A 19,313-nucleotide genomic window follows, 5' to 3' on the forward strand; every position below is an offset into this window, starting at 1 on the left:
CAACTTGACCTCGGAGTCACTGACCACGTGACCACTAAAGTGAGGAGTGTGTGTCCACCATCACTGCTGATCGGAGCTGGAGCCGATGAATACCGTGACAACAAAGAGACATTTCTAGGAGAGTAAAAGCTGCACTGAGACAAAGGACGGATGTTAGTGGGTTTCTGTCCAGGAGGAGAAGGACCTCAGTCTTAAATCATAATCATAACTCTGAACTGTCACTTGAGTTGTTCCTGATCACTTCAACACAGTTCTGATGCTTTAACTTCAACATCCCAACATGGTTGGTATTCTGAACCTGAGACGAAATTCTTCTAAATTGTTTCACTTACTCAAACTCCAGGGCACGGAGAGGAGGAAACGCAGATTAAATTTACATATCAAAGCGAGCATACCGATGCTCGAGGGTCCCTGCATAGATGTATGTGATCCATATTATTTATAGCTCCAGAACGTCCCCTGGGACCCGGATGCTGTTCGGCGTCTGTCATGCCACGAGAGAGAATAGTTGGGTGAGTGTAGCTCGCAATTAGTGACTGTTGCATCACGTCAGACCAAAGGGCCGCGTGCAGCGTGACCCACATGTAATCACCACATTGATCACACAACTTTTTGGAGAACAAAGTGAAAAGGGCTGACAGGAGTGACTTTGAGGGACGCGTCATGAGAGTGAGAGAAGGCCTGCCTGTTGCTGATGCTCGGCACGATGTTTAGCATGCCAGTGACACACCGACACTCCGTTAGCGATAAGTGACATCAGCCCTGAGGACGAGCCGGGCAAGGTGACTTCTGCCCTTTTACTAATGAGCCCTGCTCTGACTCATGCAGCGCCGCTGACTGATACAGCAGACGCTCCTGCTGAACGCTTCCCCGGGGACCAGGTGCAATATCAGCCTGCTCACACACAATGCAGCACACACACACAATGCAGCACACACACACAATGCAGCACACACACAGTGCAGCACACACACACACACACACACACACACACACACACACACACACACAAACACACACACACACACAGTGCAGCATACACACAATGCAGCACACGCACACAATGCAGCACACACAGAGTGCAGCACACACACACACACACACACACACACACAATGCAGCACACACACAATGTGCAGCACACACACAATGCAGCACACACACACAATGCAGCACACACACAGTGCAGCACACACACACACACAGTGCAGCACACACACACACACAGTGCAGCACACACACACAGTGCAGCACACACAGTGCAGCACACACTCACACACACACACACACACACACACACACACACACACACACACACACACACACACACACACACACACACACACACTGCAGCTGCCTCACCTGTTGCTGGTCAGATCATTCAGCAGATTTAGATATTGATGCCTTTTTAGGACGAGCTTGAGTAAAAAGTCTAAAGTATATTTTTGAGTAAAAAGAACCTTTGAAATCAGAAATAATTTTGGGTATTAATTTAGGAGGACTTATAATATCGGCGGACATCTTTAACATGTTGTGTGACGTCATGAAGCAGGTGAGACAGACGTGGAAACTAAATACACGTAAACTAAACCCCTGATACAGAGACAGACTGTAAAATAACAAATTATTACAATATAGTGCAAGACTTGCAATAAAACATGTAACTGGCATAAATATATATATAATATAATAATAATTATAAAAATATGCAGAGGACTGAAGTGAACATTCACCTGGAAGATGATGAAAGAAACATCACAATAAAACAAAATGCTTCGAAAAAAGACAAATCTGTAACGTTGACGTCTGATCATCACTTTCAACAGACAGCTCAAACGTCTGCACGTCTGTCTCACGTCTGCCTCACTTCTGCACGTCTGTCTCACGTCTGCACGTCTGTCTCACGTCTGCACGTCTGTCTCACGTCTGTCTCACGTCTGTCTCACGTCTGTCTCACGTCTGCATGTCTGTCTCACGTCTGCACGTCTGCATGTCTGTCTCACGTCTGCACGTCTGTCTCACGTCTGCACGTCTGTCTCACGTCTGTCTCACATCTGCATGTCTGTCTCACGTCTGCACGTCTGTCTCACGTCTGCACGTCTGTCTCACGTCTGTCTCACGTCTGTCTCACGTCTGCATGTCTGTCTCACGTCTGCACGTCTGCATGTCTGTCTCACGTCTGCACGTCTGTCTCACGTCTGCACGTCTGTCTCACATCTGTCTCACGTCTGCATGTCTGTCTCACGTCTGCACGTCTGTCTCACTTCTGCACGTCTGTCTCACGTCTGCACGTCTGTCTCACGTCTGCACGTCTGTCTCACGTCTGTCTCACGTCTGCATGTCTGTCTCACGTCTGCACGTCTGTCTCACGTCTGCACGTCTGTCTCACGTCTGTCTCACGTCTGTCTCACGTCTGCATGTCTGTCTCACGTCTGCATGTCTGTCTCACGTCTGCACGTCTGCACGTCTGTCTCACGTCTGCACGTCTGTCTCACGTCTGCACGTCTGTCTCACGTCTGTCTCACGTCTGTCTCACGTCTGTCTCACGTCTGTCTCACGTCTGCATGTCTGTCTCACGTCTGCATGTCTGCATGTCTGTCTCACGTCTGCACGTCTGTCTCACGTCTGGACGTTTGTCTCACGTCTGTACGTCTGTCTCACGTCTGCATGTCTGTCTCACGTCTGCACGTCTGTCTCACGTCTGCACGTCTGTCTCACGTTTGTCTCACGTCTGCACATCTGTCTCACGTCTGTCACACGAGGAGACAGCAGCACGTCCACGTGTCCACGTGTCTTCCATTTGTCAGGACGTATATTTGGTCTGAAACTATTTCTTTCTTCTTACTTTCCCCGTCGTCCATCGCAATCAAATCAGTCGTCGTCAAATTGAGTAGCACTTAGTGGCTAAAAGCCCTCTTGTGAAGGGGGGGGGGCGTCATCAGGGGTCTCGCTTTGGTTTTATAAGACACATCTTCACAGGCTGCTCACATTAAACGTTAAACGTGACATCTGAACATCTTCATCTGTAATAAATAATGTCTGAATTCTACGTCAGTGAACAATCTGTCTGCGTTCATTCAGCTCAGTTTAATCACGCTGAGGTGCACCTGTGGACTGAAGAGTAGGGGACCAATAGTAGCCCCTCACCTCAGACCCTCACCTCAGACCCTCCTCTTTATCTTCTGCTTCTTAAAGAGGGTTTCTCAGTTGACGCAAGGAGAGACCAGGTTTGGTCTCAAATCTGTCTGAACATGAAGCTACCGCCGTCACGTAGCACAGAGACTGGAAACAGAGAACATGGCTGTTCAAAGGGGAAGAAAACCCACTAATGAATCAGAGCAAAGAGACTTCTCAGTGTTTGGAGCAGATAATAAAATATAAGCAAGGTTCTGCAACAGTGAAGAAACAGAGAAAGAGATCAAATACACTAAAGATGTTGTAGGCGGGTCACCAGTCGCTTTACACTGATAGTTGTTTTAGATATAATTATAAGATGATGATGATGTGAAGACAGGAAGCAGCTGTTCATGAAGGAGCCACGAGATTCATCATTTCATCATCATCTCTCAGTTTCATGGTGTCACCGATAAACTGCAGAATACCAAACTGAGGGATGACCTCTGTACACACACACACACGCTCACACGCACACACGCACACACACACACACACACACACACACACGTTCTCTCCATGTCATTCGTGAGTGGGACCTTGAGACGGAGCAGATAATTGCAAGTGATTCACAATTCATGAAGCTATCAGTGGCCAAAATTCAGAATGGTATCTCAAGGACTCTCCATGCCGTGCTGTTTCCAGGAACCCGGCCAGGACTTGTTTTTTGGGAGCAGCTGAACTGCTTCACCTGCGTCACCTGGACGCTTCTGGGAGTCCACAGCTGTTCCCTGTCATGCATCGCATCTTCTCGCTGGACGCTTTCACTCTTCGGCCGTCTGCTGACAGACCGGACCAACATGGTGGCTTGTTTGGAAACTTTTTTCTGTCATATTATGAAAACAGTTAACTTTTGAAGCGAGAATAAGTGGTGCAGTAGTTTTAAGAGTTTCCAGAGGCGGCTAGTCGTGCTGTACGCCTGATAACGTAGCCTCGACCTCAACGTTATGCAAATGAGGAGAGGCCAACGTGACGCCGGTCTCTCGACCAAAATGCATTGCACAGCTGCCGGCATAGATAATGAATGGGAAGCGTGGAAATGGCGGATCCTGTGGGCGCGTACCGTAAGTCTACGCAGCGGCGAGTTCAGGGTGGAGCCGTCCCGTGTGAAACTTAAAGTCAACGTTGACTTATTTGAATTTAACGCAACTTAAATTACGTAAAACAAAAATACTTATTTTAAGCCAAACCGTGATCTTTATTGTCTTTACCGTGATCGTTTTCTTACTGCGTGTTTAAGACGCGTTGTGACCTTCCCTCGAAATATAACTGAGAAAGCAGTTTAGTTGCACGTGAAGGTGATTCTAGGAGACGGGTTGTTCCCGCTCAGCGCTGTACGGGGGAAACACAGAGTTACTTTTTGCCTCTCATGTTTGTAGCAATTTGAAATTAACATGAGAGGCGCAGCAGTGGAGGCAGACGCTGCGAGCCCTCGTAGACGCTTCTTTATCTACTGATGCAATTTATGTTGCAGCTCGTCAGAGCGCCAGACGCCACGCAGGGCAGACGACACTCAGAGACAAATGCTGTTTCTGTCCCGACCAGCAGATCAATGGAGGCTCTGACCTCGACTGTCAGACAACTCAACTCAACACCGGGGACGCGCAGCTGCCTGTGGCCGTGCAAACAGGAAGTAGTGGATGTAATCTACAAAGTGCCTAAGCCTCTCAGCTAACAGCTCATTCATGTGGATTTCTTTTGTTTTGCATGAGCAGGTTTAGGGTTGACTTGTACAGACATTTTGTATTGATTCCTCCTGTATGTGTTCAGGAAATATGTGTACGCCTGTACGCCTCCTCTGCATGCTCACACACTTATTCTCCTGCAGAACAGCAGGCTTCACCTTGAGCACACAAAAATATATTCTTTGAAGACAATTTACAGAAAATATTCCACAAAATCCTGAAAGCAAAAGCAACTTTTGTCCTCCAGCCAAGTAGATTTGACGTAATAATACAACGACTATAAATACAGGAGCAAACTGTCAGCAGCTAATCACGTGTGATTTATGCTGGAGGCTGCTGAGGGGAATATTTTGCCCTCCTTTCATTTATGTGTCCCTCCAGTGCTCTCACCTCGTCTTTGATGCTAACAGGTCGACTTTATTTTGAAGGAGAAGGAAGTCTGAAGCCTCTGGCTAGTGTTTGCATGGATGAATGTCCTTTCTTTCCCCCTGTGATTCATGGATCCTGATGGTCACCAGTCAGGAGGTATTTAAAGAGGAAGACAACAAAAAGTGAAGCACGCAGATCTTCATATTTCTCTGTGAAGAGATTCAGATTCATACGTTTAATATACTGTGGGCTGGAAAAGCAGCGTGAAAAGCTTCAAATCAAGCGGAAAATGCAATATTGTAACTGCACATGAACTCTATAAATAGGATACGATCTGTGGCATGAATGGTCTTTGTAGTCAAAGCGCTGATCCTGTTAGAGGGTTTGTCCCTGCTTACTGAACCATCACCAACTTGTTTTCATTCATAAAAATGTGCAAAGGTGCTTAAAGTCTTCAGTATGTCTCAGATATTTCAGGATCTCCTTCACTGAAGATTAGATGACGTTTGGCTTTGTTTCTCTTGCATGTTGTCCCCGTGTGGAGACATATTTATAGTATCATTCAAAGAGGACGTGCAAACACTGCGAGGGCATCGCCTGTTGCAGGTGCAGCTGATTACTGAACAGGACTACTGGGCTCTGACGCAGCGGTCCTGCGGGTCGGACAGAACCCTGTCAGAAGTTGCTGCCAACATTTGTTTTTGGGAAGTCACGAAGAGACGACCAAACTCGTTCCTTTGCTTCATCGCTTGGCTTTATGGAGCAGTATCTGTTTGTGTTTATTCTCCCCTGTATGAAAGCTGTTATAAATAAAGTTTTGTATCATTATGATGATGATAACACTCTGCATTAGCTACGCTGTGATCTCATAATGCCGGATTAAAACCCTCCTGCGAGTCCAAAATCTCAATATTTTCAGGAACTTGGAATAAAAAAAGAGTCAAAGAATCTACTCTGAGCTCCAAAAAGAAAAGTGGAAACCTGTGAGGAGGGTTTGCACATGACAGGTGGAGATAACTGGTTGTGAATCGGATCCTTTAAGCACATTTCAGACACTGAGGGTGGGAATGACTTCTTCTCCGTGGCCTCACATCCGGCCTACATCAAAGAAACACCACGGAGCGTAATCTGGTTTGGCTGAATTCAGGGCGGATCAGAAGTTTACAGAAAGACTTCAACACTGGGGGGGGAGCAGCTGTGTTTAAATTGGGGGATTTTAGACTATATACATTCACGTCACAGAGGACCTTATAGCCTTCTCTAAATCACGGCGGGGACTTTGGGCCACTAATGACTCGCCCCCTCCTCCACAAACACAGCATCACTCGTGACCTTATCTCTGCGCCTGTCACAGCGCCAGCTTCTCATGGCGAGTGTGGTGATGAATGTAATTACTGGAGACCAAAATAATAACACCGTCGTCTTTGAGCCACCGGCAGCCACTCAATTGTAATAGGACCCCCCCCCCCCCCCCCCCCCCACACACACACACACACACACACACACACACGTCCTCCTCCAAATTAGTGGACACGAGGACAGAAATAGAGTTATTAGAGCCCTGGATCTCTGAGGAAACACATACATTACAAGGAAGGATAATAATATTGCAGGGAACCTAATCTCCATAGTAATCCTATTATTACAACTCCATGACTTTCACATGATGTGCAGCCATTAAAACCGACACTTGTTTACGTTTATTTTTCAGGCCTCACTGTCGTGTTTTGTCACAGATATAATCTTTTTCTTTCACTTTCGTTCTTTCAAGCTCTATGAATCAATTTGCCTAAAAACTATATTGCACAACGAGATACAGCCGCACAACGAGATGCAGCCGCACAACGAGATGCAGCCGCACAACGAGATGCAGCCGCACAACGAGATGCAGTTGCACAACATGAGACAAGACACGATGCTTATTAAATGTCTTACATATTAAATATGATATTGATATTGATATTCAACTTGTTATGAGTTCACAGATAACTGCTTCATTGTTGCTGAGATACAGCCATTTTCTTATTATAGTATATTTAGTCTTTTTATCCTCAAATATAATAAAATATGCAGAAAAAACATTCAACCCAAAGACTGAATATATTATGAGAAGAAAACTCTTGTTTCAGCCGAACACTAAAGACACAAATACAAAGCAACTACTATATAAAATAAAGTTATATAAATTGGGCAGGAGACTAATTGAAAATTAATAAACTGAATGTAAACAGGAATGTAATACATGTTGGCTTTATGCATAATGAGAAGTATAGTACACAGTGATGTAAGCAGTTTGTAAAAGTACATAAAAGGTAAAGTGATAATAAATTATATATATAGCTCACTGCTATTACAGATGCAATGTCGGTTTGCTGTTAAAATGTTACTTTAAAATTAAATGAAAAGAATACATATTTTTATGATCCATACTGTTAACCTGATTTTTAGTATACATGTTTTGGATTTGTACCTTATGTTGTCTTTTTTTGTACACTTTTATATTCACATTTTATTATATGTGCACTGTTGATATTTACACTGTATCTTCACATTTTATATTTGCAAATGATGTATTTACATGTTTTTATATTTTCATTGTATTATATGTGCACTGTTGATATTTACACTTTTATATTTGTCCATTTACATGTTTTTATTTTTGCATTTTATTATATGTGCATTGTTTATATTTGCATTTTATCATATGTGCATTGTTTATATTTGCATTTTATCAAATGTGCATTGTTTATATTTGCATTTTATCATATGTGCATTGTTTATATTTACACTTTTATATTTACATGTTTTCATATTTGCATTTTATCATATGTGCATTGTATTATATGTGCATTGTTATATTTGCATTTTATTATATGTACATTGTTATATTTGCATTTTATTATATGTGCATTGTTTATATTTGCATTGTATTATATGTGCATTGTTATATTTGCATTTTATCATATGTGCATTGTTTATATTTGCATTTTATTATATGTGCATTGTTATATTTGCATTTTATTATATGTGCATTGTTTATATTTTCACTTTTATATTTGCACATTTTATATTTGGATGTTTTTATATTTATATCCGTCACTCTTACGACAGGACAGATTAAATAGAGCTGTGTCGCCCTCTTGTGGCTGCATGTGGTTTCTCCACGCTGAGCGTGACCCGGAAGTACTGTTAACGTATTTTTCTCTTTCCCCACGTGGAGTGAACTTTCAACAGCACTCACCAACATGGCCGCGTGCAGTGTGGAGGAGCTGCTGGTGAGAGCTGCGCAGGATGAGGCCGAGAAGCTGAAGAGCATCTCGGTGCAGAAGGAGCTCGAGCTGCACTTTGACATCGGGAACCTGTTGGCGTGCGACACGAACCGCGTGGAGGTCCGGGACTTCAGGGAGCAGAAGAAAGAAGACTTCCTGCGTTCGTTAGCTCGTGACAACACGCAGCTGCTCATCAACGAGATCTGGAAGCGGCCCACGGAGAGGCTCGAGGAGGCGATAGTGACCAAACTCCCGGAGCCGATCACCGCGCTGCCCCGGGAGAAGCCCGCGCCGAAGCCCAGAGCGCCCACCAAATGGGAAGAGTTCGCCAAACTGAAGGGCATCCAGAAGAAGAAGAAGACCAACCTGGTGTGGGACGAGACGGCCAAGGACTGGAAGAGGCGCTGGGGCTACAAGAGGGCCGGGGACGACACCAAGGAGTGGCTGATCGAGGTCCCGGAGACCGCGGACCCGCACGAGGACCAGTTCGCTAAGCGCTCCAAAGCGAAGACGGAGAGGGTCGCGAAGAACGAGTTCAACCGGCTGAAGAACATCGCGAGGGCGCAGAAAGTCAAATTGCCAGGTGGGGGTCTAAACAGCTGTCCACAGATATTAATATATTAATATTAAAGCCGATATAAATCCAGTAAAAGTATAAATACTGTGACCGGAAAAGTCCTGCATTCAAAAAGTTACTTCAGGGAAAGTACAAAAGTATTGGCATAAAATGTACTAAAAGTATTCATCATGCAGAATAATATATATTGTATTACTTTATATACTGCTGGGTAGTTTAATCCATCATTTATTTGTTTAGTATTAATCATTTAAAGCTGTCAGATAAATGTAGTAAAAAGTACAATATTCCCTCTGAAAATAGACAATTACCTCTGAAGAGTGATGTAACATGTTGCTGCTGTAATGCATATCTGAAGTGTAATCAAACGTCTCTCTGTAGGTGTGGGTCTGACCCCGACACCCCAACAGTCCAAAGAAGACCTGGCCAGAGCCGCCAGCGTGGCCAGGACCTCCACGGCTTCCGCCGGCAGGTTCCAGGACCGCCTGCCCAAAGAGAAGCCCCTGAAGAACACAGGCAAGAAGAGGAAGTTCGAGCCGCTCATCGGGAACTTCTCCACCGAGAAGCAGAAGCAGCTGGAGCTCCTGAAGCTCATGGACGGCAAGAGGCCCAAGCTGAACGTCACCAAGGCCGTCAACAAGCAGATGAGAGAGGAGGACCGAGAGGAGGCCGCAGCCAAGTACAAGAAGAGAGCAGGGAAGAAAGGACGCAAAGGAAGCATGCCAGGAAAAGCCAAAGGAAAGACTGCAAAAGGAGGGAAATCAGGAGGGAAAGCAGTAGTGGGGGGGAAGAGGAGAGGCAAGACTGGGAAGCGCTGAGGACTCTGACGTCTGCATCAAACATCGACTGGACGGAATGATGCAACATGACTCTGATGTTGTGACTGTTCAAACTGTCAGCACGTCCTGGATCACATTAAAGTCACCGCTTTGTTTTTCTGTTTGAGTTTATAAAGTCGTTACACCTTCTGTAGCGGACATCTTTATGTGACTTGTAATAAAGTACAAGTGTTACTAATTCTACAGAAGCTGTACTGAATCCTTTTAAACTTTATTCATAACGTTGTCATAAACCGATGAGTCTTGAAACAATTGTTAGCGTGTTTTACTCCATTCGGAGGTTTTTTCTCTTTCCTGGACGTAAACCTCGGAGCGGCTTCGCTCCAGTTCTATCAAAGGTTTGCCTGTCGAGACTGGAGCTTTGATTCTGAGTGAGCAGTGTCAGCAATACAAAGCCCACATTTGCACCTTTTTTATACACATTTAGGACACAATGTAAGTACAAAGCTGTTAGAAATCCTCAGGACTACTGAGGTTAATCAGGCGTCTCATCTGTTTCTGACACGTAAACTTATATGTATGAAAATAAAATCCGTTTTCTACGCAGCGATGGAAGAGTAAGTGCCCGGCTTGAGGAAACGAGATTTAAGTATAAGTTAACACTTATACTTCAAGTTTGACTTTCATAAAGATTAAAGTAAAACTGACTGTGTATGTGTTAACGTTAATACTTTGATTTGTCCTCAAAAGTTCAACGTTTATTCTAAACATTTGTGCATTATTCTTGAAAGGCAAAATAAAAATATTTTTTTTGTATTTTTCCCCTTGTGCTGTAATCCTCTTCATACATTTGTTATGTCTTCCTGCAGTCTGAGATAATTACGTGTGTGTGTGTGTGTCACCATCTGTTGAGCGTGCCCATCCATCTTTGTCCCGGCTCACGCTGGTAAACGGGACGCAGTCAATAACCTTAAATCAATCAGCTTCTCTTGAAGAGGTGAAATTATGAATTCTGGTCCCCGTCAGGCGACCGCCCTCCAAACTTCCCTCCCGTGTCACCAGATGGTCGGAGAACAATGAAGACGAGCTGCTCAAGCATGATCTCTGGGAGGAAGATCTAAAGCTATTACTCCATTGCTGAGCTCTGAACTACTGACAATAGATCTGCATTCATATTGACATTAAATCCTGTCAACACACAGAACTTTGTGCATTTCCTGCATGTTGTTAGTGTAGCGTGTATAAACATCAGCTGTGAATGACATGTGAACAAAGCCCTCTGTACAAAGCTTCAGAATATAGAGAGGAATGAAAGTGGAAAGTTTGGTGTATGTAAGTGCTACTGAAGTGGAGATTTGTGGCTCAGAGTGTGAGAGAAAGCTCCTTTAGAGAAAAGCTCCTTTAAAGATATGTATTGTAACATTCATACATGTTGTACACACTACAGGTGAACAGGGTCAAACATGTAACTAATAGATATCAGCAGGAAACTTCCCCACTTCATTACTCACATTATTATTACTTTATATATTACAAGTGTTCTGACATTAAATATGTAAATGATGCAGTATGTAATGTAACTGAGTTTAGGAGAAATCTACAAACACAAAGTTAGAAACATAAACTCTGATGTTCTGATGTTTCCTCTTGTCTGACAGAAGACAACAATAAATCTGAAAATGGACCAGTGCATGAAACACCAACTGCGTGTAGCTTCTTGTGTGTGTTGTCATCACACATGGACTGTATTGCTCTCAGTCTTGTGTGTGTGGCTCCCTGAAGGACGTGTTGTTGTCCAGCAGCTGCACTCTGCTGCAGTGGATTCGTCAGCTGCATTTATTAAAAGGTAGAGCGGAGAGTCTGCAGGAGCTCCGGTCTCTGTGTCCCATCTTCAACATGCAGCTCATCTACACGCACAGCAATGAACACTTTGAAGTCTTCACCACTGTGCTTGCTCCTCAAGGTGAGTGGAGACGTATCTGCAGTCGAGCAGCATGTGGTACTGTTGGAAAACAACATGCCTGTTGATGTCACAGCTTAATAAATAACGCTTTGTTTTCTCTGCTGATGGACTGCATGTACATGCATTCTTAAGCACATTTACATGTAAAACTAACATTTTTTGCTGATTCATTTCCCCCTCGATGGTTAACAGGGAGGCATCGACACCGAGCAGAAGCTGAAAAGGCAAGTTCAACATGTCCCATGATAAACATGCATCACCGGCTGCAGGCAGTTAGTTTAACATCCTGATTATTTAATGTTTCCTAAGTCTTTGATTAAATGAGTTTGACATTGATGTTATGTAAAGTCAATTTCTTGTGGCTCCATTATGTGTTTATTTATCTAATTCCTCTGAACATATTTAGGAGGGACAGATAATGAAGAGTAGAGCTTCTGTTTCACTGCACAGCAGTTCATCTGTCTGAGCTGCAGAAACCACAGAGACTTCTTTACATTCAGTGTGAAACTACATGAAAGTGCCCACGAGTCTGGAACACAGAGTGTAACTCTGTGTGTGTCCATCAGATGGTGGTGGTGCACAGCTACAGTCCCCACTGGCCCGATGAGCTGGAGCTGCGTGCGGGTGACGTCGTCCTCGTGCTGCCGCGGCCGGAGGAAGAGAGGTGGTTTGGGCGGCTGCTGGACGGCCAGCAGGGATACTTCCCATCCTCCTGTGTGATGGAGCTGAGCCAGGTGTGCTGCTGATGGATGAGCTCAGTAATGCAGCTCCTGCAGCGAGCTGCACAGTTTATCACATGAGCTCTTGTTCTGGTGGTTTTCATATTTCTGCTGTTGTGTTGAGTTCATTGAGTTTTAAATAATGTCTAATGATGTTTTTGGTTGTTGCATATTTAGTCGTGATGAACGTTAAAGGGGCACTCCACCAATTTTGCACATGAAGTTGTGCTCAGCTTGTGAAAAGCAAAACAAAATCTTGAGTTTGAGTTTTGATTTAATGTCATAAAGGACGACATATAATTATGTATATACATGTATGTATATATGACATGTTTAACTCAAACACACGCGTGTTGTTCTCAGGTGAAAGCCCTGCGGAGGAGTTTACCTGTGAGAAGCTCGGCCTGCGACAACGACTCAGGTGTGAACAGCAGACACGGAGTGTAAGTATAAAACTCAACCAGCAGCCACAACAACAACAAACACACACACCATGTACACACACCATGCACACATACAACGCACATACACCATGTACACACATCATGCACACACACTATGCACACACACCATGCACACACACAACACACACCCATCATACACACACACAACACACACCCATCATACACACACACCATGCACACACACTATGCACACACACCATGCACACACACTATGCACACACACCATGCACACACACAACACACACCCATCATACACACACACCATGCACACACACTATGCACACACACCATGCACACGCACTATGCACACGCACCATGCACACACACTATGCACACACACCATGCACACACACCATGCACACACACAACACACACACACATCATACACACATACACCATGCACACACACTATGCACACGCACTATGCACACGCACAATGCACACACACACCATACACACACATCATGCACACACATCATGCACACACATCATGCACACACACCATGTACACATCATGCACACACATCATGCACACATCATGCACACACACCATGCACACACACCCTGCACACATACCCTGCACACACACACACCATACACACACATCATGCACATTCACAACGTGCACACACTATGCACACACATCATGCACACACACCATGTACACACACCATGTACACACACCATGCACACACACCATGTACACACACCATGCACACACACCATACACACACATCATGCACACACACCATGCACACACACCCTGCACACACATCACACCATACACACACATCATGCACATTCACCACGCGCACACACTATGCACACACATCATGCACACACACCATGTACACACACCATGCACACACACCATGCACACATCATGCACACACACCATGCACACACACCCTGCACACACACATTTAGCAGCTGTTCCACCCACACATCCCCCATCACCAAATCCCTCCCCTCTGCTCCGCCCAGCGCCCCTGAACAGGTGGCCCCTCGTCCCTCATTAGTTGACAAAGCACCCTGATTACTAACCCCCTGAACACACACACACACAGACACACACACACACACACACACACACACACACACACACACACACACACACACACACACACACACACACACAATCCCCTCTCACTGCATCTCATTAAAGAGGAGCAGGAGGGAAAGGAAATAAATCTAAAATTGTATGAAAATGTTTGACAGCTCAATCAAAATCAAAGGAAATATTCAACTTTTTATTAAAGATTTATTCAGTATACAGGTGAAAACTGTAACTAACAGATATCAGCAGAAACTTTTCCACTTCATTTCTCACATTAACACAATTATCTTTATATTTCAAGTTCTCTGATGTTTGATGTTTGGAGAAGATGTAGGAACTCTGGATATGGTACTGCATCTGTGTTGCAGTTTATTGACAGTAGGGGGCCTTTATGTTTGACAGTGTGCTACTGAAGCTCTCTCTCTCACACACACACACACACACACACACACACACACACACACACACACACACACACACACACACACACACACACACACACAGAGCCCTCTGTGCAGCTCCGTGCATGTCTTGTCTGCTGGCGGTGGAATTTGGGTCATGAGGAATAAACAGCGCCTTTGTGTTTGTTATTTCCTCTTTGTCCCCCAGTGGACACATTCTGCAGGCCCTCAGGAGGGGCGGCAGAGGAGGAGCAGGGCTGGGTGGAGGCCAAGGTGAGAGCGAGGGCCCCTTCCCGGTGCAGAGGAGCCCCCAGATCCCTCCGCCTCAGACACACCGGTCCCCAAGCCTGCTCCACAGGATCTTGTCCAAGTGCCGGAGAAAGAGCGATTGCCAGGGAGCCACCAACGGGGCCTTCCAGGGCGACTAGGAGGCCTCCTCTCTGAGGGGGGGGGGCTGCTGGGCTGCGTTTGGGGGAACTTCTGAAATGTGAAGAGACTTGAATATCCTGATGTGGGCTGCTACTCATTTCCATCCCGGGTACTCTTGACTTGGTTGCATTTCTAGTTAAACTGTGAGTGTCCAAAGATAAATCAGTGATGTCACAGAAGGTGTTTTTACCCATAATGTTTCAGGAGTCCTAAAACCCTGAAATCTGCATTTCTATGCATCAGATGTCTGAAATAAGATCAATGGTTGAAACAAGATTAAGAGATTTTCACGTTTCGTTCTACGTCAGTAAACTTTTGAAGCTTCTCCGAGTCTTTAAAAAGGTTGTTTGCTAACAAGTGTCTGAAGGAGACGACAGAGGTTGTCCAACATTAGCCGCCATTAGCTTAGCGGTGGTGAGATGAAGTCATGTGATCGAGCTGTAGTTTCTTTATAGCCTAACGTTAGCTTTTTACTTCAGAAATCATTTTCATTTTTAAAGATTATCCTGCTGAGCGTGTCCATCCATCCATCCACTGTCTACCGCTTATCCGGGTCGGGTCGCGGGGGCAGCAGCTCCAGTAAGGAACCCCAATCTTCCCTTCTCCGGGCCACATCCTCCAGCTCCGACTGGGGGATCCCGAGGCGTTCCCAGGCCAGTGAGGAGATATAATCTCTCCACCGAGTCCTGGGTCTTCCTCGGGTCTCCTCCCAGCTGGACGTGCCTGGAACACCTCCCTAGGGAGGCGCCCAGGTGGCATCCTTACTAGATGCTGAACCACCTCAACTGGCTCCTTTCAACGTAAAGGAGCAGCGGCTCTACTCCGAGTGTCTCACGGATGTCTGAGCTTCTCACCCTATCTCTAAGGGAGACGCCAGCCACCCATCTGAGAAAACCCATTTCGGCCACTTGTACCCTGCTTTATTATTATCCTGCTGAACGTGTGAGAATCATAAACGTTTGTTCACCACAGAGTTTACTTTCTGCAACAATCCAAAATCCAAAGTAAAAATCCTGTTAGCGCTTAGAGGAGGGGAGCAGGGCGACGCTACCTTCACGGTGGGACACAGAAACATCCTCCCTGCAGCACGCCTGATGTGACATCACTGATGGGCGACGTGTTTGAATGTTCAGAGATCAGATGCCAGGCTTCACCTCTGACAAGATAATCAATATATAATTATAATCATTGCATTCACTGTGTAAAGTATAACAAAGGACTTAGTGGCAATCAGTGAAGCAATAAGATGCTCAAAGGAAAACCTCCCCACAAAATGCTCCTCTGCCCCCCCCCTCTTGATGAGTTGAAGTGAATGGAGTTTGCAAGCTGTCACACACACATCTCTTTATGTTGAGGATAGTAAGATGTGATGTAACTGTATATCCTCTTTTATCTAAATATATTATTGTTGATTGTTCAGCTTTGGTAACAACGTTTTTCTTTAACCATCTCTGCCAGTAAATCATATTCCACCTGAAGTGACGTTATTATCCTGCAGGCTGTGTGACAGTTTGTAAACGGATGTTTTCGTAGTCCTCTGTTGTAAAACTCGCCTCCATTCACTTCTTCAACTCATCAAGACTTTTCTCTCTTTTTAATTCTTTGTTCACTGTGGGGGGGGGGGCGATGTACAGAGGGTCATTTTGGGGTGAAGTTTTCCTTTAACTGATCTGATGCAGCCTGTTATTCTATGATGCTGTTAGAAACATCATCATTAGTGTCTGTTGCCTCCCTGTGGATCTGCTGATGTGTGTGTTGCTGCTTCACGTGTACATGTGTGTATCAGTATAAAGCCTTCAGTGGAGACCTGCCTCATGTGTTACCTCATACTTGAGCTCCTGTTGAACACGCAGGGCCTCCCTCCTCTTTAGCCGGCTCTCTCCAGTGAAAGGCCGTGTGATTGAGTTTTACTGAAAGCCTCGGGGATTGTGCGGGTTGCCCCCGGCAACACTGAAGCAGCTCTCAGAAGTGGCAGTACTCTTCTTCTGTGGTGCCTCCCAGCACGTCCCCGTGGGGAGTCTCTGTAGGGTGGGCTGTACATTACCTCCTTCCTCGGGACACAATCCCTGACCTTGGCCTTGACCTCTGTAGGGACGCCCCTCCCCCCCCGGCGTTTGATATGCTCTGTTGTATAATCCTTTGTGATACGGGCGTAGGAGGCAATCACTCTGGGGCCAGAGTTTGGGCGGCAGGCCGTGCACAGAGAAGGGAGGACATGTTACAGAGAGAGAAACTCGTCTTGGGCTGCTGCCTCTCTGTTCAACACAGGCACGGATCATTGACATTATCTTTACTTTCACATTTAGGGCTGCAATTTATTATTATTTTTATTATCGATTCATCTGCAGATTAGTTTCTCGATTAATAGTTTGTTCTATAAAATGTCAGAAAACAGTGAAATGTCATCCCAGTTTCACAAAGTCCAAAGATCTTCACTTCATTATAAAACTAAACACACGAAAGGCTGAAAACAGCATCGAAAGACATTTCTGCATGAACGATTCATCGATTATCAAAACAGTTTTTCTTCGATCGACCGACAATCACCACATGGAAGAGGAGAACGTGCACTTCTATAGATACATGGATCAGTTATTCATCCAGCAGTTTATAAAACTATACAAATACACATCAGTAAAGTCACTATAACAGAGGACATACAAACAGAGCTAATGCTAACGTAAAGTTTAAAAAGTAAACACTATATAATGAGGTATCCTGTACAATATGTGCACGAACAGCAGGTGTAGAGAAGGATGGGAAGTATCACAGGTGCATTAATACTCACAGGTGGATTAATACTCACAGGTAGATTAATACTCACAGGTGGATTAATACTCACAGGTGGATTAATACTCACAAGTGGATTAATACTCACAAGTGGATTATAACTCACATGTGCATTAATACTCACAGGTGGATTAATACTCACAGGTGGATTAATACTCACAGGTGGATTAATACTCACAGGTGGATTAATACTCACAAGTGGATTAATACTCACAGGTGGATTAATACTCACAGGTGGATTAATACTCACAGGTGGATTAATACTCACAAGTGGATTAATACTCACAGGTGGATTAATACTCACAGGTGGATTAATACTCACAAGTGGATTAATACTCACAGGTGGATTAATACTCACAAGTGGATTAATACTCACAAGTGGATTAATACTCACAAGTGGATTAATACTCACAGGTGGATTAATACTCACAGGTGGATTAATACTCACAGGTGGAGGGAAGTAATTCATTCAAATTCAGAAAAGGTCACATAGTGTGCAAATTTCATACTGCAATAAAAGTGAATCATTCACAAAACAACTGAACCGGAGGAAACAATGTCAGAACACATCAATAGAACAATCTCTGCTTTCATTTCAATTTAATATATTGTACATATTTTATTACATTTAATTATTTGTATTGTCATTTTCTTCTATTCTTTATTTATGTTATTTATCTTGCTTTTATTTTTTATTTCCCTTTCTAATTATTTTATCTTTATTTCCACATTCCTTATGTGAGTCCTTTTATGTTTATTAATCAATAACAGGTAACCTTTGTATTTATTAGTTTATAAGGGTATGTAGGAGTCGGTGAATAAAGGGGGGAAACATCCTCACAAGCTGCTGCTTCAAAACATGGCAAGTGTTCCCTTACACACTGACACACACAAGTGGAAACAGTGACCTATATACACGCACACACACACTCCCAGCGCTGTGAACTCTCCCGCCTAAAAGTGTCCTGTCCATGTGCCGTGTTGTGCTGGGTGTATTGGGGGGGGGGGGGGTAACAGGGTGCCTGCCAGATGACTGCTCTGTCAGCCCAATAATGGGCTGCCATCTGCTGTCTAGCATACACAAAGACAAACAGTGTGTGTGTGTGTGTGGGGTTTGGTCAGGCGCCTACTCTGTTTCATGTCTTCAGTGTACAAGGTAGACACACAAATGAGCACACACTTTACTCAGTCCATTACTGTCTGAGCTCGACGTGTCCCGGTCCTCTGGGCGGCCCTCTGTCTGTCATTTTTACAGTTTATGTAACTAAAAAAATGGAAAATATAATTGACTGAGCTGCAGGGACGACCCTGAAGGTAGCGTCGCCTACTTCCCTCCACTGAAAGCTAACGGGAAAATAAACTGTGGTGAACAAACATTCAGTTAAATAATCTCCACGAACAGCACTTTTATGATTTCTGAAGTAGTTTTCGTCGTAGAACAAAACGTGAAGATCTCTGAAGCTTGTGTTAAATAATTATTTCAGACATCGAACCAAAAACACATTAATGAACCCGAAGACCTCCAGACGGGGGACAGGAAGTGTAACATGCTGAACTATCTCTGGGCTTCAGGACTCTCAGCTCTGTACGTATACCAGGTATGTGTCTACGTGTCAATAAATCACTATAATCTCAGA

At 44.5% G+C, this 19,313-nt stretch overlaps 1 protein-coding gene across 1 annotated transcript; it reads left to right on the forward strand.

Annotated features, from left to right (window-relative positions):
- Nucleotides 1–8,414: 8,414 nt before the first annotated feature.
- Nucleotides 8,415–10,674, forward strand: rrs1 (ribosome biogenesis regulator 1 homolog). Its single transcript, XM_029457939.1, has 2 exons — nt 8,415–9,080; nt 9,456–10,674. The coding sequence occupies exons 1-2, from the start codon at nt 8,474–8,476 to the stop codon at nt 9,890–9,892; spliced, it is 1,044 nt and encodes a 347-aa protein (XP_029313799.1). The 5' UTR covers nt 8,415–8,473; the 3' UTR covers nt 9,893–10,674.
- The last annotated feature ends 8,639 nt before the right edge of the window (nt 10,675–19,313 follow it).

This window comes from Cottoperca gobio, chromosome 20, assembly GCF_900634415.1.
Source record: "Cottoperca gobio chromosome 20, fCotGob3.1, whole genome shotgun sequence".
Lineage (NCBI taxonomy): Eukaryota > Metazoa > Chordata > Actinopteri > Perciformes > Bovichtidae > Cottoperca > Cottoperca gobio.